Source organism: Amphiura filiformis, chromosome 8, assembly GCF_039555335.1.
Source record: "Amphiura filiformis chromosome 8, Afil_fr2py, whole genome shotgun sequence".
Taxonomy (NCBI): Eukaryota; Metazoa; Echinodermata; class Ophiuroidea; order Amphilepidida; family Amphiuridae; genus Amphiura; species Amphiura filiformis.
The window spans coordinates 60,766,676-60,790,993 of NC_092635.1; the positions used below are offsets into that span (position 1 = coordinate 60,766,676).

At 37.6% G+C, this 24,318-nt stretch overlaps 2 protein-coding genes across 6 annotated transcripts in view; one reads left to right on the forward strand and one right to left on the reverse strand.

The window, feature by feature from the left end:
• Positions 1–12,221, reverse strand: part of LOC140159315 (ATP-binding cassette sub-family C member 9-like) — a 60,701-nt gene extending 48,480 nt beyond the window's left edge. The window contains exons 1-2 of the mRNA XM_072182742.1: positions 12,041–12,221; positions 840–1,026 (exon numbers count right to left, since the gene is read on the reverse strand). The gene's annotated coding sequence lies outside the window, so the exon portion shown is untranslated. The remainder of the gene's footprint in view (positions 1–839; positions 1,027–12,040) is intronic.
• Positions 12,222–15,220: 2,999 nt separating this feature from the next.
• The window catches only part of LOC140159316 (alpha-aminoadipic semialdehyde synthase, mitochondrial-like), a 46,317-nt gene continuing 37,219 nt past the window's right edge, over positions 15,221–24,318 (forward strand). Inside the window, exons 1-6 of one of the 5 annotated variants that reach the window (XM_072182743.1) lie at positions 15,221–15,368; positions 17,121–17,397; positions 18,576–18,752; positions 19,929–20,081; positions 22,909–23,055; positions 24,160–24,238. In XM_072182743.1, the coding sequence (XP_072038844.1) occupies positions 17,167–17,397; positions 18,576–18,752; positions 19,929–20,081; positions 22,909–23,055; positions 24,160–24,238 (787 nt within the window). In that variant the 5' untranslated portion in view covers positions 15,221–15,368; positions 17,121–17,166. The other 4 variants (XM_072182747.1, XM_072182746.1, XM_072182745.1 and 1 more) reach the window with 4 other exon arrangements.

Consider the following 24,318-nt stretch of genomic DNA (forward strand, 5'->3'; position numbering starts at 1 on the left):
TAAATTGGGTGAATTCTGGGAGGATTTTGATGGATCTGGGGGATCTTAGGTCAATTTTGATAATTTGGGTCAGAATTTTAAAATTTGGTGGTATTTTGGACACATCTGAGGGGATTTTGGTTTACTTTGTTAGATTGGGGGCATCCTCCATCCCATTGCTCCTCCCATGGCTACAGGCCTGTGTGATGCATTCCTACAACACACATACAGCACAAACCGCCGGGGCAGACCTACCTTTGAGATAAAGGCCTGTGCCATAAACAATATCATCAAATTTATGAACAGAAGTGTGCAATTTTGGAACTGTGTGTGAACATATCTTGCGAGAATCATGTTTGAGATTCAAGGTAACTTTTATAATGTGTGTAGAATAGGCATGATTGTAGGAGAATCTACTTTGATTCTTGCAAAAGAATAATCGTTTGCGTCTCGCCTAATTTTACAGTCCTGCTGAAAATGGTTTTAGAATTGGTAACCGAATCAGAGGGCCTAATATAAGCACACCTTAACCCCCTGAGCACTACCTGCTGATATAACATTGAATGGTCAGTTACATGGTATTTTAACTTCAATCACCAATCAGAATGGAACTATGCAAATAATTCATCCCAATTTTTTTGTGTGGTGAAATAATTATTCTAACAATGTTGCTGATTGGGCCAATTGATAATGACAATTTCTTTTTGGCCAATCGGCAGGTAGTTCTCATGGGGTTAATGAAACTCATGAGTCCAACTAAAAGAACAAACAGTGTGAAAACAGCTAGGGAGTTATAATAGTTGAGAAAAAATGTGATAAGTTAATAATTCAGTGTACTAACAAATACAAATGCCACATACCTTTACTTCAGCAGGTAAATGCTCGCGTTCACTTTCTTCACCTAAAGCTAGAATTTTGAGCCGCTAAGTCTTAGTCCTGGTTGAGTAACATCATGTGATAAGGCAGCCCCATACAAACTAGTCTAGACTGTGTGAATGAGTGAGTGTTCAATACACAATCTGATATTTGCTCTCAGGCAGCTGTGACCTGTGAAAGGAAGTATATGACCCAACATTATATAAACAGAAAAGAAACAGGGAAATCTCCTTGGTAAACAAACTTTTTGAGTACTTATTTTTGCATGCTTAATATTTTCATGTTGTTTTACTTGAGTGTTTGGGTCATAAGGGATGCACCATTAGATTCTCAGGGTGGGGGTAGGAAGTTTTTCAAAAAAAAAAAAACTTCACCCACTACATGAGCAAAAAAAAAAACTTTCCCCACCAATACTAAAAAAAAAAAAAAAAACTTAGCCCTCCTAACTATGTATAACGAATGAAATAAAAAAAAAAAACTTGAAAAAAAAAAAAACTTCGCCGCCTTTGGCAGCGTAAAAAAAAAATCTTCCCCCGACCCCAACTTCCTACCCCCCCTGAGTATCAAATGGTGCGTCCCTAAATGGCCCATTTCATGTAATTCAGAGCAAATTTATGATGTCGAAGGCGTGTCCCCGACCTTCAGATATCAGTACAGAAGTTCTGATAATACAAAGGTACATTTCAATAATTTTGTACACAAAATTTATTGCTCAGGACCAGCGTTCGAAATTTTGGTTGTCCGTTCGCCCGGGACAACTAAAAAAGTCGCCGGACAACCAAAAATACTGATTCAGTTGTCCGCCTGACAACCATAAATCTGTAGCCAAAAGTCACCTTAGACGGACAACCAGAAATTGTAAGCTGGTTGTCCATGGGACAACCATTTATTTTTCCTTAATTCGAACACTGCTCAGGACTCATCAGTGAAGAGTACTAATGGTGTAGAAATTTGAAAATCCTCTGAAGTGTCCATGCGGACTGACAAAATTAAACCTTTATAAATAACATAAGCCTCTGAATAAACAATAAACTTTTAAAAATAAATTAGCATACTTTATTACAGAATAATTTTTTTTGTAAAAATGTGTCGCTTCCCCCCCCCCTTCCCGTTGAAAGACTGTAGAATGAGGACCACATGTCCCAGAAACATAATTTTAGTATCAAATGAAAGCTGAAGACCTATACTAAATGATGACATCAAAAACTCAATTTTCAAAGTTAGTGACTTATGTCTGGTTTTGTGGGAACAGGTCACATATGTTGTCTCCACTTTTGTATCCCAGACATGGATTTGAGTGTCGGTGGTCGGTCGGTGTTACGTAAATCTTGAGTATTATAAAATATGTATTTTATGTAAGCCTACAGAGTTGGGTCACCTCTGCGGGTCAAGTTGAAAAGTTAAGTTTATAATGAAATTGACAAAAAAAAATCTTTGAATCACCAACTATCATCTGAATATTGAATACAAGGACATTAATAGTTCATAATGCACTTGAAAATAACACAATTTTTTTACTTTTAAAAGCAAAAACAATAGCAAAGGATTTTAGTGTGCAAATTAAAGGCTAAAGTTCTCGTCAGACACAAGCTAATTAGGCCAAAAAAAAATAAAAGGTCTGTTTGCCCTGTCAGCTTAAAATTTATTTATAGGTCAAATTTTTTTTTAAGATCGCAAGGTATTCCATGGTATCTGCAGCTTGCTATGGACCATTTGGTCAATGAGAAAAACTTAGTTATTAATTTTAGCTCATTTGCAGGCACAGGCTGTTGTGTAAGATTTTCAGCAAACACTTCTTGGTCTTGGTCAATATCTATATTTCACCAATATTTAGTGCTGAGAACTCCATCAAAATGTTTAAAAAGCTAGATTTCCAATTTGAGAAAAAAAGCGACTGTGATTTAAAAAAAAAATTTGGGTCGGTCGGGAATTGGCAATCATTTTTTTTTAGGCCTGGCCTTTCTACATCAGAAACTCAGGGCAGTTTAATTTCTAACGAACACTGCTAGTGCATGGACATTTTACAGGACATCTTACTAATTGTCAGACATCCTACATGTATAATAGTCAAGACAAAGTTGACCTACAAATAGTAGGATTATCCTACAAATTGCATGATAAAACTATAGTAAAAATTTCATTTTAAAACATTAAAGTATAGGTCTTATTTAATGTTAAATCATGGACGTCTTATTTAGTAAGTCCATGGTTAAATGTACTTTCAAAGAAAAATAGCATTTTCAGTACATTGTAGCCAAAAAACTGGCAAACATCAAGCCTTTGGACCAAGACTACTTTCCTATCAACTTCAGTGACATGCTTCTATTGTATGACAATAAAATTAGCTGAAGCAGAAACAAGTCTGGCTATTGAAGCATACATGACCAACAATAGGATAAAGTATGGTACATTAATAGAATTAAATCCCACAATAGCATGATGTCCTGCAAATTGTCCATGCCTCAGTACTGAAGAATGAGAGTGCATTCATCATGTAGCTATTCATGAGACACATGTCCATGCTTGCATGAATTGATTCCCCCCCCCCCCCCAGGATTTTTCCTGTTCAAAATTTGATAAAATGTTTGGTGTCCCAGGTGATAAATTCCTTACCCATTTGTTGCTATTTTTAAAATATATTTGTAAATTTCAAAACAAATGGATTTTATTAGGGCCCATGTTAAATTTAATAGGGTAAAGACAAACTTTCTGCCCTTATTTCTGCAAATGGAGATTTGATTTGTAATTTTTTATGTATTTATTTGTGATGCGATCAAGCAAAATCAGTCAGAGCTCGGAAATATTGATTTTGAGACATAGCCAAACAAAGGAAATATTTCCTTTTGTTTCCTGTTGTTTTGGAAACTCTTTAATTGCTCATAATATCTTTGGAATTGGTTGTTCTATTCCAATGGGGTTTTCTGCAAAATCCAGCTTTGTAAATGCTTTTCACTATCCTATAAGAAACTGAAAATGTAATATATTTCCGAGTTCCAACTGATTTTGCTTGATTTCGTCACATTTTATAAATTATTGATGGCTGCATGATCTATGGGTAAGTTATGTTTTTCAGCATTTCTTGCTGGATGGTATCATTGGTGTTAAATTTGTGCAAATTTGTTGTTAATGGTGATTTTTTTTTGTGTGTGATTGCAATGTACTTCTTTTTTGTGTGAATTTTTTTTTTGTGTGAAACAAACAATGCTGAATAGAAATGATGGACATCAAGGTTGTGCAGCTGAGCTGAAGCCATGGCAAGACTGCTTGGTTTAATACACACTGTGTTTTGTTCTAAACATCTAAAAAAAGTAATTACCCACCTTTAAATAATGGACATTATTCAAAAATGGGCTATTGTATAACAAATCTGTAAAATGCGTTGGAAGCAGAATTTATTGACACCTCATTTGATACGATAGCCCAGAAAACAATAAAACAGCGGCCAATTGAATCCGGGAATTGAATGTAGTGAGTGTACAGATTTGAAAGTTGCACTTTACAAAAACACTCGGATATCATTACATACACAGATTTCCTTCCATTATACTGAATACAAATCAATAGAATTTACTGTAACTTTCAAATCTTGGGTTACATTGATTAAATGTACGCTGTGACATCAATATTTAGTCAATTGCTACAAATGAGGTGTCGAAACGTGCAGAAATAAATTTTAGGGATTTGTTATACAATTTGCCCGTTTTGGAATAATGGCCATTATTTAAAGGGAGGTAATTACTTTTGTTGAGGTGTTTATTTTGCCCTAGCTGTGGTTTTCAACACATGGCGCTCTAGCTGAAAAACAGTAAGAAAATCTCAGATTGTAAATGTTAACCTACATGTAGCTGTATGTATCATAACACATAAACCAGATGGGGAAGTCCTCTCTTGGTCTATGCACTAGTGTGCTCATCTTTTCACCATAGCAAGGTTGTGGGTTTGAGGCCTGGCAGCAGGGTCTTAGCTGGCCGTCATTTTAGATGGGGAGTTTGCTCCTGGGACGGGCAAAATTCCTTTGACAGATGCTATATTATAAATTGTATGTTTTGAGAACCTAATTGACCTTTTTAGTAGGTCTACCCAATTTGTAAAACAAGGCCATATCAACACATATTCGAACTCTGCGAACCCCCAATGGGCTACATGTATAGACGTCTGGTAAATGTTTTGAAGGTCAAATTAGGACAGGCAATTTTATTCAAATGACGAGCAACTCTCAATTTCTAGCTAAACCCTGCCTGGCAGGACCAAAAGTGACTCAAAGATACATGTACATGTAGTGCAGGTTGTGGCAGAAATGTTGGCAGTGGTGGTCCCTGGTGTTTCTTTTATCACTTACACGATATGAGATACCGCAGCGTTTCCATTCATACACGTTTATACGATCTGCGCATGCTCGTACCCCATATGGCGTTGCCATTACAAGAAAATTTGATTTGTTGCAGGCCGCGACAAATTTTATTTTTTAGCTTGCCCGATCGGGCAGGCAATATAAAAATTGGTTGCCCAAAATTGCCCGAAATTAACCCATATTCCCGGCAACAATTGTCGACAAAGTCACATACCGTACTCATCATGCAGTGCAGTGCATAGTACCGTATGTGTGCCGAATTTGGCAGTTTCATTCTTCACGGAAATCAATACTTTTCTCAGTTAAGTTGATAAATAAATGAGTATTCATGAAATGCATAAAAAATGAACATTTCATTCAATTATTTCACTGTTTGTTTCTTACATGTACATGTGGAAAATAATGTGTATTTGATGTGAAATTTTGTCAGTAAAGTCAAGACGATTTACGTATTTCGCCAACCACTAGTACATCTCAATCTCAATCATATGCAAATACATGGCCAGCTGGCGTCATTGGCGTCATGATATTTGCGAAACAGGTTCTATAATTGGCCAAACTTCCAATACGTCACGTAACGGCATGATGTTCATTAGCATATATACATGTATATGTCTGCAAGTCTGGTGTGGGATATGAGTGCCTAGCGAAATTTGAGTTCCATTTCAAGAAGTTTTCTACTTTGTTTTGACGTTTTTTACTTCTGTGAACACGCCAAGTTGGACAGAAATACTCCATTTTAAATCATCAAGCTTTAATTGGTTTAAATTTAGACTTGCCCGATCGGGCACAGCTCTTCAGAGTTTTAATTGCCCGACAAAAAATGTGATTGCCCCGGGCTATCGGACAGGCGATTTGTCGCAGCCTGATTTGTTGTCAGGTAAAACGCAGGTTTTGTTTTCAATACACTAACTCTAACTGGAAATTCAATATACTCAGCTGTGATTGCTTTTTCTTTAAACACATACATGTACATGTGTATTTAACTGCATTTTCACTGTAACGTTTTTAAATCGTACGATAATAATGTGATATATTCAACTGTTTGAGAATATTATCATTATATGAAAAGAATTTTAACAGCATAGCCCATTCAGCTCAGACCACGCTGCTGTCAGCACTGGCTATCGAATATTAAATCACAAGTCAGATGTGTTCGGAAAGGCGAGGTATCTAATTGGTGAAATACCAATTGCCTGTCGCTCACCAACGGAGTATTAGGACGTGATTCATTGCAGGGAAAAATATTTATTTAGAGGCTGTCGACACTGCTGTACGCCGCACAGCGTCGATCATCATCCCTATATCTTTGTGTCAAAAATTGCCGTGATAGTACGGCGAATCCTCTCGTTTTTCAAAAGCTACGCATGGCGATTTTGTTCGAGATAAGCCAAGCGACTCAGGCTAAGCATACCATTTACACGATATGAGATACCACAGAGCCTGCCGCGGAGTTTCTATTACAAGAAAATTCGATTTGTTGTCAGGTAAACCCCAGGTTTTGTTTCCAATACACTAACTTGAAATGCAATACACTAATTAGCAGGGATGGCTGTTTGCTGTGGATATATTTATTGCATTTTATACAAAATTGTGATATATTCAACTGTTTGAGAAATGAATTACGGTATATTTAGGAAATGTGTAAGATCTAGACTGTGCTGTATCTATAAGGCCAAGTAAAATAAAAAACACGTTTCACGTCCGGGTTTTTGAAAAAAAGGAGGAAGAGGGGGCTTTTTATTTTTTATTGCAAATTCAGTGTAAATACCCATAATTAGAGCTGTTTTAGCATATACAATAATGCCTGGAAAAAGGAGGAGGCCTCTTTTTATTTGTTGTTCTGAGAGATAGGCCCCCTCTAACTATCACAAAACCTTATCAAAGTGTTTCTTGTATATTAGCAAGGCTATAGAAAGCATCTCTACTTCCTAGACATATTTTTGCTGAACCATGAAATGGTATCAGCCTATATTAGTGTATGTCCCTTACTTACTTACTTACTTGCTTACTTACGGTACTTACTTACTTACTTACCAACCATTTGGTCTAAAATGGACATATCTTTAAATGCCACGAAGGTATGAACCCCCAAGTGGTGTCAAATGAAAGAGAAAGAAGTAAAGAATATGATAAAAATATTTCCTAACGTAACGTCAAAGGTCATCCAAGGGGTCACAGGGGTCAAAAAAGGTCATTTTAACCAAAAATGCTCCAATTAAGCTGAAATTTATATGCAATGATCCTTATGACATTCTAAACATGTTTAAAATATTTTAATATTCATTTAAGGTCATTAAGGGGTCATAAAGGGGTCAAAGGTCAAGTTTCCAGAAATGCTCCAATTGAGCTGATATTTAAATGCAATGATCTTTAAGACATTCTAAACATGTTTAAAATATTTTAAAATTCATTTAAGGTCATTAAGGGGTCAATAAAGGGGTCAAAGGTCAAGTTTTCAAAATGGTTCAATTGAGCTGGAATTTAAATGCAATGATCCTTATGACATTCTAAATATGTTTAAAATAATTTAATATTCATTTAAGGTCATTAAGGGGTCATAAAGGGGTCAAAGGTCAAGTTTTCAAAATGCTCCAATTGAGCTGAAATTTAAATGCAATGATCCTTATGACATTCTAAACATGTTTAAAATAATTTAATATTCATTTAAGGTCATTAAGGGGTCATAAAGGGGTGATATATATACATGTACCACAATATACTGCCAAAGCACAATGGTTCAGCTATGGTGCGGTAACCGCTCTAGTTTGTAAAGTTATAACTGAATTTCAAAAAATAAAAATAAAATTGAAGAAACCTCAAAAAAGGAAGCGGGAGGGGACGTGAAACATGTTTATTTTTTTATTTGGCCTAATACAATGTACATTATCGACACACTATACCACTTTGACACTTTCTTTATCTGCGTCAATAATAGAATATTGATTTCAATCGAATTGAATACATCTCTCCATTTTGAGTTTTACGCCTACTACGCCACCACTAGCACTAAGCGATCTAGCGATCAATTTCTAGCCAATCAGATAGGACTCCTTTTCTTGCGTTCGGTGAAATACCAATCGCCTGTCGCTCACCAACGGAGTATTAAGTTTATATTTATAATACTGGGTGTCGACACTGTGCGCCATGGCTAGCCTAGAGAACTTCTCGAGCAAGTTCTATCCACCCAGTATTTAAGGAGGCTGTGTACTCTCAGACATGCATGTAGTAATAAGTGCAAGAACTTTGTAATTATTCGCGCAAGACATATAAAAGTATACATTTTTATAAAGGCAAGACATCAATAAATCTTAATATAAATACAGATTTGGGGTAAAAACAACAATTATGAAGAAAATCACAAAAAAGTGAGTTTTTGGCAATATTTGTTAGGTACATGTTACATGTACATCATAACAAAAAAACACTCTTTCCAAAATATTTTATTTTGTTTTTAGCTCAATCTTGAGGCACTATTCCAAAAACGTTTTTTTAATTTTTTTGATATTGGCCTTAGTTTTTGAGATATTGACCATAATAAGGCATCAAATTGAACTTTTTAAAATTCACAAATGCTTATTTGCACAAAATGATGCCTAAAATCGGAAATAGACCAAAATATAAAAAAAATGAGAAAACGGTTTCTTGAGTCGATCATGCTTTTTACGATGATCATATTTGCTGTATTTATTGAGTTATCGTGTACCTAAATCGTCATTTTACCGAGAAAATGAACATTGAAATAATGGCCGTTGAAGTTTAAGTGGTCACATTTTGCCCTTTCATCAAATCTCACAGGAGAATGCGGCAGTTTTCGTTTTTCTACCTTATATTACGTGAACATCGGGTAAATCCACAGCCCGTTGAGAAGTTTGAGCGAAATCCATTCATTAAACTTGATATTCAAATCGAGGGAAAGAACTTGAAAAAACCCACATTTTATCAGAAAAAACGGAGCCATTTGACCACTTGAAATTAGTGTTTCCAAAGGATGCGCCACGCATGCAGATAAGCGTCGGCGTATGTCGTAAGCGTATCTGTGCGTTAACAAATTGCGCGACACGTAGCGATGCATTGTTGGTAGCGTGTACCTCGCTGATACAACAAAGATTTTCTCTATTTTAAAATTGCAAACACGAATGAAATAGTGAAATAATAAAATAGTGCAGTTGGAGTTTATAAATCTGGATTTTCTTTCCTTGTATTTATAAAAAACATAACAAAGTAACAAATATCAAAAAAACTAAATTTTGCGAAAGAAACAACGTCTTGAGTACACAGCCGGCAGCCGCGTTACTGTGTCGTCGTGAATATACTATAGGCCCATTCCATGTCAACTCCAGGGATGTGCACCGCAGCACCTCTTCAATTTTTTTTTTTTTTCTGTGTGGTGGTAGATATTGATGAGAAAGTAAAATCCTGAAAATTTGAGCTTCATACTCCATTTTCGTTTTCCCGTGGCATCAATTTGAAATTTAGGGGTCAGCGTAAAAATGTGTCGCATAGCGTGAAAGACGACGTTTGGAGGTCCATAAATGTATAAAGGAACCCTTTAAAACTTTGAAAAGTATGTATCCTGGGGTACTTTTTGGTGTAGAATTCAAATCTGCTATCAGAAAACTTGTAACTCCTTTACTTTAAAAGATATAGGGCCCTCAAAATGCAACTTCGTCCAACCAGGACCAACTTTGGGGGGTCAGAACTCCAAAAGTAAAAATAATTTTAGCGTCAATTTTTTGGCCAGTCAGAGCCCTTTGGTAGGACATTACTCTTATCCAATATTGAGCATATTAGAATACATTTAGCTGAGATATTACCCATGGAAAACCACTTTTTTTTACATTTTGACCCCCCTGAAAACCAATGTCAGACAATTTGCCCCACCATCAACTTCAGGTATGTTGAAGATATGTTCTTGGACAACATTTCTGAGAGATATTGGCTTAAACTTGAGGTTTGCCTACTTCAACATTTTTGATGCATGTAAAAATGATTTCATGCCTACTCATGGAGAGTTGCAAACACATTTTGAATTTTGCATGCCAATATCTCTCAGAAATGTTGTCCAAGAACATATCTTCAACATACCTGAAGTTGATGGTGGGGCAAATTGTCTGACATTGGTTTTCAGGGGGGTCAAAATGTAAAAAAAAGTGGTTTTGCATGGGTAATATTACCCTGTGTAAAGATAGTCACTTGTGCTGAGCATGAAATTGGTCACTTATCGCTCACTGTTCAAAATGTGACATCTACACCAATTACAGTCCCGAAACTGTCTACTTTTTAGCCGACCTCAATTCCGAAACATTTAGTGATAGTTAAAATGCGATCCCCAACCCTTTGGTTACCTTTGGGACGAATTTTTGAAATCTCCACGGAGTCTCCGTGTCTGAAATTCCCCGGTACAAACATCGAAAATGTCGCAATTCTCAGTTCTCGGTGATGATACTATATCCGCATCGCTGTTTTCACACATGAATATGCATATCTCTGACCCCTGTAAGGTCAAAACGTGGCGTTGATTACAACCAATCCGATCCACCGTTTAATAAGCAGCTTGATACTGGCGTCATATCTGAGGTGACCAGCAGGCAGGCGCTACCATTTTGGTAAACTGAACTCGACTCATGCGTTCTTTTGGTTCACATAAATCGAACAAAATTTTCAATAACGGGTAATAGTATGATTTCAATTTTTATTAATGAAGTTACTTGTAGTTTTGAGGAATGACAAAGTTGTTTTTGGAAACTTAGATGTTTGTTTCAACTGATGATGTAGGATATCGCAAGGTGAGTGAATTCGTGAAGAGATTTGCTTGTTTGAGTGATAGTAGGATACGGGATGTAGGCTAGTCCTCTGTGTTTGACCGGCTCCGACGTCTCAATTCACAACGTCTCAACTCGTACCTGCTTACCAGACAGCAATACTGCGTATTGCTGTATGGAACCAAATATAAGGTAATATCTCAGCTAAATGTAATCTAATATGCTCAATATTGGATAAGAGTAATGTCCTACCAAAGGGCTCTGACTGGCAAAAAAATTGACACTAAAATTATTTTTACTTTTGGAGTTCTGACCCCCCCAAAGTTGGTCCTGGTTGGACAAAGTTGCATTTTGAGGGCCCTATATCTTTTAAAGTAAAGGAGTTACAAGTTTTCTGATAGCAGATTTGAATTCTACACCAAAAAGTACCCCAGGATACATACTTTTCACAGTTTTAAAGGGTTCCTTTATACATTTATGGACCTCCAAACATCGTCTTGCGCGTTGCGACACATTTTTTACGCTGACCACCCTAAATTTCAAATTGATGCCACGGGAAAACGAAATGGAGTATGAAGCTCAAATTTTCAGGATTTTACTTTCTCATTAATATCTACCACCACACAGAAAAAGAAAAAAATTGAAGAGGTGCTGCGGTGCACATCCCTGGAGTTGACATGGAATGGGCCTATAGTAGTCCGAGGTGCTCTGACGATAACACTCCGATCGCCAGGCAATCTACGTTGTATGTAGGCCAGTGGGACAACGAAAACGCTACGTGAACGAGCTAGGCCTATAGTAGATCTATATTCTTGAAATTGTGGAACCAGTATACACGGGCCAGCAATGAGCATTGCCATAATTACTAGTACAATGTAGTACTAGTATTGAATACTGATTGTAGCTACACAGCTGCACAGCCCCTGCTGATCAGTGTGATACATGAATGAAACTTGGAATCGTTGATTGAATGACTTTCATTGAATTTGAAATGCCCATTGTCATGATTGTCCCGGCCAAAATAGATTAAATTACCAAATGACAGTGAATGAAAATCAATCAAACTCACCTACAAATAAAGTCGTATACAGACATGCACTCTGCCCGTTCTCACTGAGAATCTCAGTCGCATTGATTCATTCTTGCAATTTGCCTTACATAATTCTGAACTCTTGTTCTGTGAAACTCCGGGGATAAACTTTGCCACACATTCATCATTGTTTATGCATCAGCACACGCAGCGCACACCTGACTGCACTTCATGACTCTGTTCAGTATATTTTGTGCTCATGCTTCGAATATTTACTTTTACAATGACAAACTAAAGTGACTAAGAATAATATAGAACTAAAAATGTTAAAAATGCAACTTGATATCAAATTGCCATGGGTATAATAATTTATGTCTCACTGTTAAAAGTATATTAAAGAATTTGTGAACGGGAATGTATAAATCTAGTTCTTGTAAATGGACTATAATACAACTTATTTCACTTTCAACCTGATTCTATATTTTATCCGTGTAAAATCAAATCTCGGTGACTGATAATATCCATAATATCAGACACTATTTTTGATCAAATTAACATTTAAATAAGTTTATTATTAAATTTGTGCAATATGTTTTGTAAGATCTGACAAAACATAAGTTACAATCTTGTTCTTTTCCCCGGGGTTCTTTTACGCGATACAAATAAGTATCAAAAACGTGTTTACGCATTGGCAAGGGGGTGACACTAACTTCACGGTTGTTCTATTATCAACGCAAACCTATGACAAATCCCGCTGGTTTGCTAGTTAGAAAATGAGGCCAGTTATCGATCGGTTATGAATAATTAATTTCGATCCCTTTTAGGGTTGGCAAATAACGACGCCGTTAGTTTTGCGAACTCTGCCTGTTCAATGCGAGTAGCAAGCTTGAAAGTGCGCCAGCTAGCAGAGCAGGAGCAATCCGGTGATGGCGCACTAGTATTTCCCATCAGGCACCAGTGATTTGTTTTTTACAGAAAGTCTAATAATTTGATAATGGAATAACCTTTCGCAATAGTAATGTCGAAATTAGGAATTGGTGTCAATAATACGACGGTAGTGTATCACTTGAATTTGATACGATATTCAGCCAGCGATTTAGCGATAAAAACCTTTGACCACTGACCTGACCTGAAGCACGTGAGGCGCCATATTCATTTGTTTTTATTTCCTCGTGTGATAATAAATATCATTCAAACTATAGTTGTCGGCCGTGAACGTAGTTTATTACTGGCCTAAGAAGTTTGTTTTTAGAAACAAGTAAATAATCATCACTCACCGTTTTATTTGATCTTGTGGATTTCCCAACACGTAATAAATTGAAACGCCACTACCGGATTGCTCTCAGGTAGTAAAGCGGGCGCACTTTCAACCTTCGAAGCTTGCTACTCACTGCCGGTAGTAATATTAATTAAGTGATGTCACTGATGTGCAGCGTTTCTGGAATAGCACTTGCATCGTGCACATGATGTATAATTTGAATGTAGCTTGCTGTATTTAATATGTGCATGCATATTACAGGAGTTTAGGCCCATCGAAAAAACAATTGAATAATTTAGGAGATTATCAGGGGCTGTGAATAATTATGAGTCCTGAGGCGGGTAAAATTGGGGTGAGAGGGGTGCGATTTGGACCTTAAAACGCTTTAAAAGGCTTAGGATAACCAGGGGGGCGGGTACTTGGATTATTTTTCGACGGAGATGTGCGGCCCGAGCTTCCGAACCCATAACCATTTCTAAGGGTCACGATTTTACCGAAAATAGGTAGGCCCCTACCCATATCTAAGGATTGTCAGGAAAGTATACAGCACCCATATCTAAGGATTTGAGCTTGAAAATAGTAAAAGACATAGCACGGAAAATCTAAAAGGGAGACCCATGTCTAAGGATTTTTCGTGGAAAACCTTGTACGTGAGTACCCCCTGGGGGAGGGAGAGGATAATAGTAAAGGTCCGGAAACGCTTATGATATGGAAATTTTATTTTGAACAAAAATTCTTTAATCACTATTGACGGTTTCGCCTACCATGGTCAATAATGAGTAAAATATCGGTTTAGTTTAAAAAAAAAAGTGTTTTAACTGTAGGCCTACATCTACAAATCTGATGTATTTAATCATTATTTGGGATCCCAATAATTTGAATGTCCAACAGGGGGGTGGTCACAATATTTTTGGCAGGCTGAGAGGGGAAAGCGTTTTATTTATTTATTTATTTATTTATTATAATTATTAAGGCTTGTTCAAGTAACTCACCTCTAACATTTCACGCACTCACTTGCACCGGCTCTACATATCAATCAATCAGTTAATTAATCAATCAATTCACAAACAATGAATATGAATAAATTATATGATATTCAATTTCGATCAATAGACATATCATATCAAACCATCAAACAATGAATAAATGAACTGATCGACCAAGAGCCCTTTTTTCTAAAGAGTGTGAGTGAGTGATTAAACAAAATAAATACATGCATAATTATTTACATAAATAAACAATTAAACAAATAAATAAATAAATAAATAAATAAAAAAAGAAATAAATAAATAAGCAAAATTTGAACAAATGGTATCGTAGCATTGCATTCACAAAAACAAATATTGCTGACAGGAGGACTCGAACCAACAATCTTTGCATCACCAGTCTGATGCTCTACCACTGTGCTACGACGTCGTCTAGTGGTGAGGATCTAGTTTTTAGCCTATACAGTGTTCGTCTGTGACAATGCCGCCTCGTGAAATGAATTTAAAGTTATTTTGATATCATTCTTTTTTTTTTTCAATAGAGCCGTAACATTTTGTTTAAAGATCTCAATTTTTATTTTCTTTAGAGCAGAGACAAATATTTCCCCTTTTCTACAATTTGAGCCCAAAATAAGAATCTACTTCTTTTATTACTGATTTAATGTTACACGTCTCAAAACAGATATTTAGCTGGCTTAGTGGTTTTGCACTGTGCTTTTTAACCACCGGGAGGTACCGAGATCGATTCCCACCTCTGCCTGTAATTTTTTTTCAAGCCTGGGAAATAATAAGTTTATTTGGCTTCACAACGCTAAATTATTCATGACTTGCCCAACCTGGTGGTGTAAAGTGCTCCCCATAACATATGAATATTAAGCAATAACACAATGGCTAATTTAAATAAGAAAGCGTCACATGCAAATGAGGGATTGCCCTCTCCAGGAATTGCTTCATGGCATTGGCTTCGGCGGAATCAATGATCGACTGATGATTCTGTTTGGCAACAATACATGAATAAGCTTATCGAAATACAATCGATTCCCCGTTTATTTGAGTGAAGTTGATGTTGTACTGTAGTGCAGAAAGAGGTATTTGATCTTTTTGGTAGATCCAATAACATTTGGTAAGTTCTGGATACGTTAAATTCATATCTGATATGATGCCTGATCGCTGTTCAGCCTGTTGTTGACATGCACATACAAATGACATAACATGAATGTTGGTCATGTGCCAGCGCTGCGTCATAGGCGTGACGAAGGTGTGTCAAGGGCTTGTCCTTATCAAGTACTCTTATTGGATAGTTACAATTTATAGATCTTCATTTGCTCTTCATTAATTGCTATCATTTGTACTACATCATATAATGTTGAATTATAATTTATTTCATGCATAACTTACGTAACTTGAGAAAGTTGAGTTGACTCGACTAGCTTTTTAATTTGCTCACCGATTTAGGCTTAGCCTTAGCTTTGACATCATTATCATTCATGATCAGACTGAGTTTATTAAAATTATAATACATGAATAGGTATTCTGTCGGACATATCCGGGCATGAACCAGCTCAGCTGACAATAGCACTGGAGTGAAAACAACATTCGCATTCACTGAACTCTGGAGTGTATTACAAGCTATCACACTATTGTGCCAGGTTCGACTCTCTGCAAATAAAAATATGTGATAAGTTGTTTTCACTCTATAGGTATGCCAGGCAAACACATTTGCTAGTCAGCCAAATTCGCCGACAATGTCAATGCATTTTTACATAGAAATTTAAAACAACTGGCCGAAGAAAGAAACCTACATAAATATGTTTTCTATACTTCACTTGACCCAAATATATGATTTTTATGGTGATAAGTCACTCGCACATGGAATTTTAGAGGGATTTTGATAGCAGTTCCATTAAAAAAAAGCTGCTATCATGTCATGAGATTAAGATCTAGAAACAGCCCCGAAATGCCGTTTTGGGGAATTTTGCTAGCTGAATCTTTTTGACATTGTTTGATGAAAGTCAATCTTTGACAAGATGTAACTTTGCTACGTAAAGTGCTATGAAAAAAAGGTTTTCAGTTTTGGCTTTGTTTACTCAAGGGCTTTAATTTGATATAAAATGATGCAGTTTGATGGCAAATTTGAATTCACCTAGCATACCTACACTCTATGCATGAATGGATGTGACGTGGCCCCGACCAAGAGAATTTCCATATTATAATAGCGGTAGAACCCCAGTTCAACTGCTCATATCTCTCTAACGATTTGTCCAATTCCTGGGTTTTCTGCAAAATGTAGCTTTAAATACATTTGTATCTACATCAAAGTTGAATATGCACGACTTCAGACTGATTTTGCTTGATCACACCACAGTAGGCCTATGTTAAATAGTCTTTGAGGTAAAATTAAAAACTTTGATATCAAAATAAGAAACAGGAATGGAATTTTCACAAAACAGTTGAATGCAGTTTGCGACAGTGAATAATTGTGGTGTAGTGGCTCTTATTTATAGAGGAGGGGGTTCTAATGAGATTAATTTTCACAAGATATTTAAGAATCTGTGAGATATTTACTGACATGAGCGTTTCAACCATCTTGGACAATGGTCAAAACTGTCAGGTTAGTAAATAACTGTGGTTTTGACAAGATACATTTGTAAAATGTATTATGAGTTTCTAAACCTTAAAAAAAGGGAGGTTAATTTGCTAGACTCGGGGGAGGATATTTACAGACTTTTGGATGATTTTGTTTAGAAAAAGAATGAAAAAGAGGGGGGGGGGATGTTTTTCTGCACAATTTTATGAACATGCGCGGGTGACCACGCAGAGACAAACTTTTTTTGCATTATAATCTATGCATGATTTATCATTGGTTTGGTTTTAGGTTTACAAGTGTACCGCTAGTACTAACACACCAAGGGTGAGTCAACATGTGGCGGGCAACTTCCATCAAGCAGGCCACAAAGTATGTTGGCCGCCATGTCACATACTGCAACACAGCAAGGACCAAAACAACACGAGTGATGGGTATACGACGCGAGGACTACGGCTCGCAATGGGAGAGGAGGGCGCCGTTGAATCCATTACATGTTAAAGAACTTGTGGAGAGTGGTGTGAAGGTCCTTGTTCAACCCTCTAATAGGAGGGCGTATACTATGCAGGTATGTGGTACCAATATATATGGGGACCATAATGCAGGTATGGTGAATAGTTTTAACGCAAAAACATAAGGATGGCCAATGTGTATGTTGAACTTGATGAGGAAAAGTAAAGATGTTGACATCAATGTACAGTGCATTGTTACCTTGCAATTTGGTCTCATGCACCCCGATGTTCAGGTCCACAGTGATATACATTTGTATCAGTAACCAGGCATATTGTCAAAGGGTGGAAATTGCTCAAGTTGCAGCTGGCCTGCTCTTCAAATATTGACATAAATACATGTACATGCACATATTTTGGGCAGAATCCGGCAGAAACCTAAAATAAATCCTTCAAATGGACCTGAGTGTGAATGAATTTTCAGTTTTGGTTTTAGGCATAAACATTTCTCCCACTTCCAAATTATAAAGCCTATGTCCATGTAAAGTGTTCATGAGTAAAGAGGTATTAGATAAGCTATGTTTTAGGTCAAAGGTTATGTGGGGTCATTTTCCAAAATTGTCCAAAATGCTCCTTATCCACAGAATCCTGTAGCTTCAGTGGAGTGGTTCTAGGGTGAGGGATTGAAGGTTCCTTAGCTTAGAGGTACCAAAGTAATTTGGATGTCATTTAATTATTAAAATGGTGGTTAAGGTTTCTAAAATGGTTCACATTTCAGTGTCAATTATGGGTTCTTGATGAATTTTATTAGGTCGAGGACTGTTATATCAAAAATGTGAAAAATATCAAATTTTAATAATTTGTCATAAAATTTGTATATCGTGAATTTCAAAAAATGATAATTATTTGATATCAGAAAGACATTCTTCGTATTCAGAATGCAATTTGATGTCTGATATATGCTCTCATGTCCCACAAAAAATACTGTCGAAACACTCAAAACGCTCATTCCAGATCCCTTAATACTTTATCTTGGTCAAAAATATAATGTAAAAATTAAAAAACAAATTGTACTTTGCGCACAATAATCAAAGTAGCAAAGGACCAAAATGATCAGGAAAATGATGCCCACCGTGAATTTTTTTGTCTTGGGGGCCCCTCGGACAACTGACTTTAATACCCCCCAGATTTTTACAAAACCACACTGTGCAGCCATTGATGTTATATTTTGAGCCCTGGATCGTGCTGTTGAAGTGAGCATAGTAAATTAATCCTTTCTTTCTATATTCTTTGACAGGATTATCAAGAAGCAGGTGCAGTAATCCAGGAAGATATGAGTGAAGCATCCCTGATCCTGGGAGTCAAACAAGTCCCGATACCGCACCTGATGCCAAACAAGACTTATTGTATATTCTCACATACTATTAAAGCACAGAAAGAAAACATGCCATTGTTGGATGCTATCATAGAAAAGGTAAGAGCTCCAAGCTATAGGATAGTAACATAACCCCTGACTTTATTTCCAACCTTACCATAATTTCTTTTAAAATCCTAACCCTAACTGATCAAAACCCTAAAACATAACCTGGGTACTATAACCGCTTAGGGTGGCAATAGCTGTTTTTAAAAGGCAATAGAAAAATACGGCAATCTACATCGGATCCCATTAAATGGTGGGATTCCGCTAAATGGTGGGATTCTGCTAAATGGTGGGATCCCGCCAAATGGTGGGTCCCACTAAATGGTGGGATCACTCAGCCCGCAAAATAGCAGCCCGTAAAATGATAGCTCGCAAAATAGCAGCCTGCTAAATGAGTACTCTCATTCATATACCCAATATTTGAACTTAATCTACAGATGTTATCAATCAAAGTCTCTCCCCAAGTCAATACCCTAACAAATGGCCACTCTCAGGAATTGAACCTGGGATCTCATGCCACCTAAGGCGAGTACCCTATAACAGTTGTACGCACACACTCCCCATTGTTCTTTAATCAAGCTAGCAATCAAGGAATAATAATCAACCAGGAAGCATGCAGCTTATGCATGGATGCATCTGAAAAACAAAAGAAATTTCTTTAACTTTTTGTGTGAGATGTTATATGTATATTGAAAGTAAATTTAAAAAGTGGAGAAATCAGGTGTGAGAAACTTTAAAAAAGCATTTTCAAATTTCATGAAATGCCCTTTTCACTCATTCTAATACAGGGTGTCCCAGAATGATCAGGAAAGTTGTATGTTTTGGTATGAAGGGCATTATGGTAGTATTGTTTTAAATTCTAAAATTTACATATATTTAGCTTTCTTAGGAATTTTAGATTTTAGAAATTGGATGTTTCTAATAGAAGTTACAGGATATTGCGTAAAGTAGTGAATTCCAAGTTTTGACAAAACTATCTATTTTGAAAACCTGTAAAATTACTAACCGTTTAGCGCAAAGTTATTTGGGAAACGTTATGAAGTATATTTGTTGTGTCCTGTTCTTACTTCTACTAAATAGTTGATATCTATTTATTTAATTATCTATCGATTATTTATGATGTTACTTTTGATATTTTGTTCAAACACGGTATAAATCCTTCTGGGACACCCTGTACATTTTCATCAACTGCCTATGCAAACACATTACACTTTGTTCTTTCTTACACAGAATATCCGCCTGATAGATTATGAGAAGATAGTGGATGAAAGTGGCAAGCGTGTAGTGGCATTTGGTAAATTTGCAGGAATAGCTGGGATGATTAATATCCTTCATGGTATAGGTCTGCGACTGCTGGCCTTGGGTCACCACTCACCATTCATAGTAAGTCAATAGCTGGGATGATTAATATCCTGCATGGTATAGGTCTCGACTGCTGGCCTTGGGTCATCACTCACCATTCATAGTAAGTCAATAGCTGGGATGATTAATATCCTTCATGGTATAGGTCTGCGACTGCTGGCCTTGGGTCATCACTCCCCATTCATAGTAAGTCAATAGCTGGGATGATTAATATCCTTCATGGTATAGGTCTGCGACTGCTGGCCTTGGGTCACCACTCACTATTCATAGTAAGTCAATAGCTGGGATGATTAATATCCTTCATGGTATAGGTCTGCGACTGCTGGCCTTGGGTCACCACTCACCATTCATAGTAAGTCAATAGCTGGGATGATTAATATCCTTCATGGTATAGGTCTGCGACTGCTGGCCTTGGGTCACCACTCACTATTCATAGTAAGTCAATAGCTGGGATGATTAATATCCTTCATGGTATAGGTCTGCGACTGCTGGCCTTGGGTCATCACTCACCATTCATAGTAAGTCAATAGCTGGGATGATTAATATCCTTCATGGTATAGGTCTGCGACTGCTGGCCTTGGGTCATCACTCACCATTCATAGTAAGTCAATAGCTGGGATGATTAATATCCTTCATGGTATAGGTCTGCGACTGCTGGCCTTGGGTCATCACTCACCATTCATAGTAAGTCAATAGCTGGGATGATTAATATCCTTCATGGTATAGGTCTGCGACTGCTGGCCTTGGGTCATCACTCACCATTCATAGTAAGTCAATAGCTGGGATGATTAATATCCTGCATGGTATAGGTCTGCGACTGCTGGCCTTGGGTCACCACTCACCATTCATAGTAAGTCAATAGCTGGGATGATTAATATCCTGCATGGTATAGGTCTGCGACTGCTGGCCTTGGGTCATCACTCCCCATTCATAGTAAGTCAATAGCTGGGATGATTAATATCCTGCATGGTATAGGTCTGCGACTGCTGGCCTTGGGTCACCACTCACCATTCATAGTAAGTCAATAGCTGGGATGATTAATATCCTTCATGGTATAGGTCTGCGACTGCTGGCCTTGGGTCACCACTCACCATTCATAGTAAGTCAATAGCTGGGATGATTAATATCCTTCATGGTATAGGTCTCGCACTGCTGGCCTTGGGTCACCACTCACCATTCATAGTAAGTCAATAGCTGGGATGATTAATATCCTTCATGGTATGGGTCTGCGACTGCTGGCCTTGGGTCACCACTCACCATTCATAGTAAGTCAATAGCTGGGATGATTAATATCCTGCATGGTATAGTCTGCGACTGCTGGCCTTGGGTCATCACTCACCATTCATAGTAAGTCAATAGCTGGGATGATTAATATCCTTCATGGTATAGGTCTGCAACTGCTGGCCTTGGGTCATCACTCCCCATTCATAGTAAGTCAATAGCTGGGATGATTAATATCCTTCATGGTATAGGTCTGCGACTGCTGGCCTTGGGTCATCACTCACCATTCATAGTAAGTCAATAGCTGGGATGATTAATATCCTGCATGGTATAGGTCTGCGACTGCTGGCCTTGGGTCATCACTCACCATTCATAGTAAGTCAATAGCTGGGATGATTAGTATCCTTCATGGTATAGGTCTGCGACTGCTGGCCTTGGGTCATCACTCACCATTCATAGTAAGTCAATAGCTGGGATGATTAATATCCTTCATGGTATAGGTCTGCGACTGCTGGCCTTGGGTCATCACTCACCATTCATAGTAAGTCAATAGCTGGGATGATTAATATCCTTCATGGTATAGGTCTGCGTCTGCTGGCCTTGGGTCACCACTCACCATTCATAGTAAGTCAATAGCTGGGATGATTAATATCCTTCATGGTATAGGTCTGCGACTGCTGGCCTTGGGTCACCACTCACTATTCATAGTAAGTCAATAGCTGGGATGATTAATATCCTGCATGGTATAGGTCTGCGGCTGCTGGCCTTGGGTCACCACTCACCATTCATAGTAAGTCTTTAGCTGGGATGATTAATATCCTTCATGGTATAGGTCTGCGACTCACCATTCATAGTAAGTCTAGGTGGGCGGGCAGTGGTGGCACCAGGAATTTCTTTCAGGGTGGCATGGGGGAAGTGGAATTTTTTGTAATTTGGGGTGTTTTGCCCTAAAAGTGGGGGGATGGGGGATATGCCCCCCAGTTAGCTAGTGGAAATGGCATTTGCTCTGAGGATTTCAATCATCACAAGATCTGGGCAACCAATCACAGGCCGGATCCATTTTAAAGATACATTACATCATGGCTAATTTTAGTAAGCCAGAACCGACAGGCCTTCCATAGTCACCCGTGATAAGACTCTTAACAGCAATCCAAAGTCAAGTAAGCCATTTGGAGAGCTATCAAACAGAGGGAGTGTGGTGACTGAAAAGATCAGATGTGAAAATCTATCAATTGTAGGCATTCACAAATTAATACAAATCAGAGTTTAATGTATAAATGTGAAAGCTAGAATATTCACAATGGGCAAGTGGACTATGGAGAAGTTTATAAGTTAGTGTTCTACAAATTGCACTCATTAAAATGTTAAGGTGCGCTGTCAGGTGTGCTATAAATTGCACTTGTCAGGTGTGCTGTAAATCTGCTCTGGCAGATTTTGTAAGGAGAGCTATAAATCGCACCCATGTAGGCGATTTAAGGTGTGCCCTGCACATGCGTTGCACTCACACGCCTTAAAAAGTATGACATTTATATGTTATGCAGCCAAATCAAGGAATTGCGCAACTTTTTATTCACAGCATATTGCAGCAGCCCATAATTACCATAATTGCACAACTTTTTATTCACAGCATATTGCAGCTGCCCATAATTACCGTAATTCTGGCATGGCCACTCAAGCTGTAAGAGATGCCGGGTATGAGATAGCACTGGGACTTATGCCAAAGTCTATTGGACCTTTGACCTTTGTCTTCATGGGGTCAGGAAATGTATGCCAGGTAAGATGATGTTGATTTATGTCTTTTAAATATTTGGTATAATTACTTTTATCAAAATGCACTTTAATAGCAAAGTCAAATTAATAAATCGCTCACAACTTATTGCAACAGAATCCATTTCACATACATTCATTTCCAAAAGGCTCACGCATAAAACATATTGAAAGTCCTGGAAAATTCAAGTAGTGGAAGAGTGCCTGTTTTGCATGAATTCAAAATGGGCGCTTATGCATGGGTTGAAATTTCAAAGTTGGTCGAATCTTGTACACTGATGCTGACAAACTAATGATTGTGTCATGTATCTATAGCCAAAATATTAAATTCTCGATCATTAGAGCCAACTTGGGTACGCACAGTTATTTGCGCCGAAGCGTACTCATAAATACCGGCGCCACCGGCATAACCACAGCTTTTGAGAATTGACCAATCACACGGTCGTTGCTAGGCAAGGTCAAGGTTCGGTCATGCAGGTCACGCGATCGTGTTATTCTATGAAAAGTACTCTGACGCAGAAGGTACATCCTCTCATGATCGAGAAATTGTTATTTTGGCTATAGTGCAACATTCTTTTCAACATAAGCTCTCCCCATAAAATTAGATTCATCTTTTTATCAATAATTGGCTCTCTAAAACTAAAAATTTTAGGTACCTTCATATGCCCATACAAAGATAAGTGGTGGTTAGTTTAAGGGGTACTACACCCTGGCCAATTTTGTGCCTATTTTTGCATTTTTCTCAAAAATCATAACGCATTGGTGACAAGTAAGATATGTATATTATAGGGGCAAGGACTACAATTACTGCACTGAAAATTCAATGACTCAAGACAAGTAGTTATTGATTTATTGATCAAATACTCTTTTTCCCTCATTTTTGACTGTAACTCCACAACTGTTGTCTGTGCTGAAATAAAATTTCCAGTGCAGTAGTTGTAGCTACGCCACTGACCTTAATCTCAAACACAGGGGGTGTGAATTTCAAATGGAATCACCCATTCAGGTAACCCCATTTGAAATTCACACTCCCTGTGTAGAAGTTATGTCTTCAAGAGGGGGTGTATGGATATCAACTGAAATTACCCATTATATATACTGTCTGTTACAGGGTGCTGAGGAAGTTATCCGACATCTTCCTGTGACCTATGTGGAACCTAAAGATCTCAGAAAAGTAGCTGAACAAGGAGGTAGGAAAATTAGTTTGCTCTGTTTTGTTGTTTGTTTGTTCCCCATATCTTGATCTCGCTCTCTCTCTGCTTGCTTTTTG